Source organism: Gracilinanus agilis, unplaced genomic scaffold (genome assembly GCF_016433145.1).
Source record: "Gracilinanus agilis isolate LMUSP501 unplaced genomic scaffold, AgileGrace unplaced_scaffold67, whole genome shotgun sequence".
NCBI classification, from domain to species: domain Eukaryota; kingdom Metazoa; phylum Chordata; class Mammalia; order Didelphimorphia; family Didelphidae; genus Gracilinanus; species Gracilinanus agilis.
Genome location: NW_025397297.1, coordinates 36,394 through 41,017, shown reverse-complemented (window position 1 = coordinate 41,017; position 4,624 = coordinate 36,394). Strand labels below are relative to the sequence as shown.

Here is a 4,624-nt window from a genome sequence, read left to right as displayed (position 1 = left end):
GTCCAGCTCCCAAAGGTGCCCGAGATGAAGCTGCCCAAGGTCCCGGATATGTCTATCCCAGAGGTGCACCTTCCAGAAGTCCAGCTCCCAAAGGTGCCCGAGATGAAGCTGCCCAAGGGGCCTGAGGTTTCCATTCCAGAGGTGCACCTCCCAGAGGTCCAGCTCCCAAAGGTGACTGAGATGAAGCTGCCCAAGGTCCCAGATATGTCTATCCCAGATGTGCACCTTCCAGAAGTGCAGCTCCCCAAAGTGCCAGAGATGCAAATGCCCAAGATGCCAGAAATGCACCTCCCTAAGATGCCTGAGATGAAGTTGCCCAGAGGTTCAGAGGTGCAGATGCCCAAGGCTCCAGATGTGCGGCTTCCTAGAGAACGTGGGGCAGAGCGGGCCGAGGGCCTAGACTTTGGCTTTAGATTGCCCAAGATGTCTATACCCAAGTTGGGACGGGTGGGATCTCCTCCCCGGGCCAAGGTTGGGGTGGTGAGCCCTGAAATCTCAGGGCGTGGGGAGCCATTGGCCAGGCTCGAGACAGGGGCCAAGGGGCCTGAGGCCCGGCTCAGCTTCCCCTCCGTTACACTGCCCTCCGTGGAACTGGAGCTGCCCGGTGCTGGGCTCCAGGGCCTCCCTAAAGGTGAGGAACAGGGCAAGGCGGGCCCACCAAAGGGAGCTGCTCCCACATCTAAGCTTCCTGCAGAGCCTTCTGGGATCTCCCTTGGTACAGTGGAGGTAGGGGAGGCTGGGTTCAAGATGCCCGGCCTGGTGCTGCCCGCTGTTGAGATAGTTGCCCCAAAGCTTCCTGAAGGAGAGGCACAGGGGAAGCTGGAAGTATCTGAGCCCAAACTCAAGTCTCCCAAGTTCTCCCTGCCTAAGTTTGGGCTTTCGGGCCCCAAAGTAGGCAAAGGGGAAGGGGACAGTGAAGGGGGTGTACGTGGAGCCAAGCTGAAAACATCTAAGTTTGGCATCACCTTCCCCAAGGTCAGAACAGGTGCTGAGACTGAAACCAAAGAATCTGGGGAGGGCCTTCAGCTGCCTGCCTTCGGGGTCTCTGTCCCTCAACTTAGCCTGGATGTCCAGTTACCCACAGGCAAGTTGGAGGTGCCTGGCGAACTGCCCGACGTCAAGCTCAAGAGCCCCAAGTTTGCTTTGCCCAGGTTTGGGGCCAAGGGCAAGGATGTGGAGGCCGGAGAGATGGTGGTGGGGGAAGGAGAAGCAGAAAGCAAAGGCCGAGGATGGGAGACTAAGGTGAAGATGCCCAAGTTTAAGATACCCTCATTCGGGCTGGCACGGGGAAGAGAAGTGGAAGATGGAGACCAGAGTGGTCTTGAGGAAAAACTCCACGTGGGGCATGCTGTGTTAAAAATACCCCAAGTAGAGCTGCCCACATTGGTGGCACAGGGGGAGGGAAGAGGGGAGGTGGAGATGGAGATGGCAAGGGCAGAGGCCAAGCTGCCCGTTGTTCAGATCTCAGTGCCAGGGCTGGCAAGTGGGGCAGAGCAGGTGGGCATGGAAGTCTCTGAGGATGCCAGGGGCTACAAGGGAGAGCTGACGGTGCCCACATTGGGGATCACAGTTCCCCAGGTAGAACTAACTGGTTTTAGTGGGGTTGGAGAAGGGACGAGGTCTGAAGAGCGAGCCTTCCAGGGGCAGAGGGAAGGGATGGCTGTGGCAACAGAAGGTGGTGCGGGCTTCCGGGTACAGTTACCTCAGGTGGACTTGTCTCTTCCGAGAGCCCAGTTAGAGGGAGGGGAGATGCTTGTGGGGGAGGGGGTGTTCAAGATGCCTGATGTGGCTGTGCCCCAGCTGGAGTTGGATGTGGGACTCAGTCACAAGACAGAGGGGATCAAGGATGCTCTGGCAGGGGGTGAGGCTCAGGCTGTGGCTGAAGGTACAGGAGAGGGGAGGTTCCGGTTGAAGATGCCCACTCTCAAGGGCAGCGGGGAGGGGGAGAGTCAGCCTCTGGGCCCACCTGGAGCAGCCCTCGACCATACCTTCCACCTCTCCCTTCCAGACGTGGGCTTCACCGTAGAGCCAGGTACTGGGCAGGCAGGCACACCCCCAGAAGGGGGCAAGCAACGCTCCTGGATGCCTGAGGTGGAACTCTCCCCACCCCCCATGGGCAGCCATGCCGAATACCAGGTGGCTGGGGATGGGCTGGAAGGCGAGGCTGGGCGTAGACCCAAGATCAAACTGCCTCGATTTGGGCTCTTGCTAGGGAAAGAAGAGGGAGATGATGTGGAGAAGGCCAAGGGAAAGAAGGCGGCAAAGGGGTCAGGCAAGGAGGAGACTAAAGTCTCCCCAGGGTCAGGCAAATCTACCCTCTTGTCTTGGGGTGGTTCTGGGGAGGGGGCTGGGGAGGCTGGTGGCCGGGTCCGGAGTCCTAAGCTAAGACTGCCTAAAGTGGGCTTTGCCAAGGGTGAAGCACCTGACGCCAATGGGACCAGCTCCCCAGGTGAAGAGGAGGGAGCAGCAGCTGCCCTACACAATGGTGCGTCCACAGGCCGCGTTGGCCGAGTGTGCCTGCCCCAAGTGGAACTTGCTTCTCCCTACAGAAGCCCAGAGCAGGACCCCGAGTTGAGCCGGGGCCTAGTTGGGGTGGATATCGGGCCCTTTGCAGCCTTGCGGACCACTCGTTTCCGCTCACCCTTCTCTAGCCGCTCTAAAGAAGAAGGGGAGCTTGGTGGGACTGAGGGGTCCCAGAGGTCCCCTGGAGAGAAGTCCCCCAAATTCCACTTCCCCAAGGTGTCATTGAGCCCCAAGGCACAGGGAGCAGCCAAGGGAGCGCTGAGTGAGGAGGAGGGAACGTTCAGGGTTCGGTTGCCTAAGGTGGGCTTCTTGGAGACAGAAACTGACGGGGAGCCGACCCCTCTGGGCACTGCCAAGATGGAGGGGGCCCAAACAGCAGCCGTCTAAGTTCTTCTGGGGAGATGGCAGCATCTTCCCTTTTCTCTCCCTACAACTCTGTGTGTGTGTTAGATACTAGCACTAACCCTATGAGGCCTGAGAGGTGGGGGCAACCCAGGAACCACCAGGCACCAGCTTCTGCTGTCCCCTGCTCAGGCTGCATGCTTCTCGTTGGAAACATCTGTGTAATGGCCAAGAGCCAACTGGTATGAATAAAATAACCCTAAGTCTGGCTCTCTGTCCTGGTCACGTCTATCCTGAAGCCCTGGAACCTTGGTTGATGGGGCCTTGGGGCCTCCCCCCACCCCTTTACTGCATTCTCAGGGAAGAAGAGATTGGAGATAGGATGGAAGCTCTACAGTGGACTCCACGGGGCTGGACAGCATCCCAGCATCCCCACCCCTGTGGCATCTCCGACCAGAGCTGCCAACTCTGGTCCTTGTCTTCAGGGAACCCCAGTGCTTATGCGATGAGGAGACGAGGTCCCTGCTCTTGGAGAGAGGCACAAGGAGCCCCTGCTCTCATCTAGCTATCTATGCACGAAGCCCTTCTGGGGGGTCGTTCTCCTAGGGATGTGAAGGATCCTACTGCCAAGTGTCAGGGACCCCTGGGTCTAGCAGGGAAGGGAGGAGAGCCGAAGCCGCAGCCCCCTCTGAAGGGGGGAAGGTGGTTTGCTTCTACCCTTAGGAAGCCCACTTTAGAGCTGGGAGGTGGGGAGGTAGTCTTGTTGGGAAGCCACCCATCTGCAGTCTAAGAGGTCCTAAAGGGATAGGTGGCATGTTGGGTGGCAGAGAGAACAGTCTCTTTGATCTCTGGGCACCAAGATGGGATGGGAATTTCAAGTGGCTAAGAGAGGGCGGAGGGCACCAAGGAGAAGGGTACATGGACGTACATGTGTGAGGCCACATGTGATTGCGGACTCCATGCTGGGAGAGGACGGGGCATATGTCTGCTGGGTATTTGTGCCAGAGTGCATACACGTGGGCATCCAGTGAGGGGTGGGCAGGGATAGGAGGGGCAGAGACACTGTAAGCCAGGAGGCCGGGCTGGGTTGGACTGCAGGGCCCCCCAGCCAGGAGCCTCCTTTTCTGGTGTTCTGGCCCAACCCACTGGCCTGGGCAGGCAGCACCTCGAGGGGAGGCAGGAGGCCTCGAGGACCTATCTTCTCTAGCAAGGCCTCCAGCTTGGTGGCCAAAGGCAAGAGCTCTCTAGGAAGGGGCTCGGTTCTCCTTTCCCCAACCCCTCCTCTCAGGCAGGGAAACTGAGGCCTCGGTCGGGGTGGACCGCACGAATCACAGAATCTCAGAGATGGATGAGGCCTCGTGGGGCGCCCAGGCTAACCTGTTTCTGAGGAGTCCCTGGGTGGCATCCCTGACCATAAGAGCCACCCACAGGAGTAGAGAATTCTAGGCCTGCCTGGGTTTAGCAGGGACACCTTCCCAAGGGGGACTTCTCCAAAGGGATCCCCAGCACACGGATAAAAGCTACGTGTCCTAAGCCTTCAGATTGTGCCCCACTGCCTACCCTGGGTTCTGCCATCAATCGGGGGAGGGGGAAGGTCTTCCTTGGAACACGACAGTCCATTCTGCATCAGGGTCCAGAGGAGGGTCTCCGACAACAGAACCCATCCCGCTCAGCAACCCCGGAACCGATCGGGGTCCGGGGGGGGGCTCATCCCGAGCCCGGGGTGGGGGGGAGGGGCGAAGGCCCCAGCAGTTTCGCA

At 59.3% G+C, this 4,624-nt stretch overlaps 1 protein-coding gene across 1 annotated transcript; it reads left to right on the top strand.

Moving 5' to 3' along the window:
* Positions 1-6: 6 nt before the first annotated feature.
* Positions 7-3,133, top strand: LOC123256598 (periaxin-like; the record flags this gene model as incomplete). Its single annotated transcript, XM_044685185.1, has 1 exon — positions 7-3,133. A coding segment is annotated over one exon (2,904 nt), but the record flags the coding sequence as incomplete, so codon positions are not given.
* Between the last annotated feature and the right edge of the window lie 1,491 nt (positions 3,134-4,624).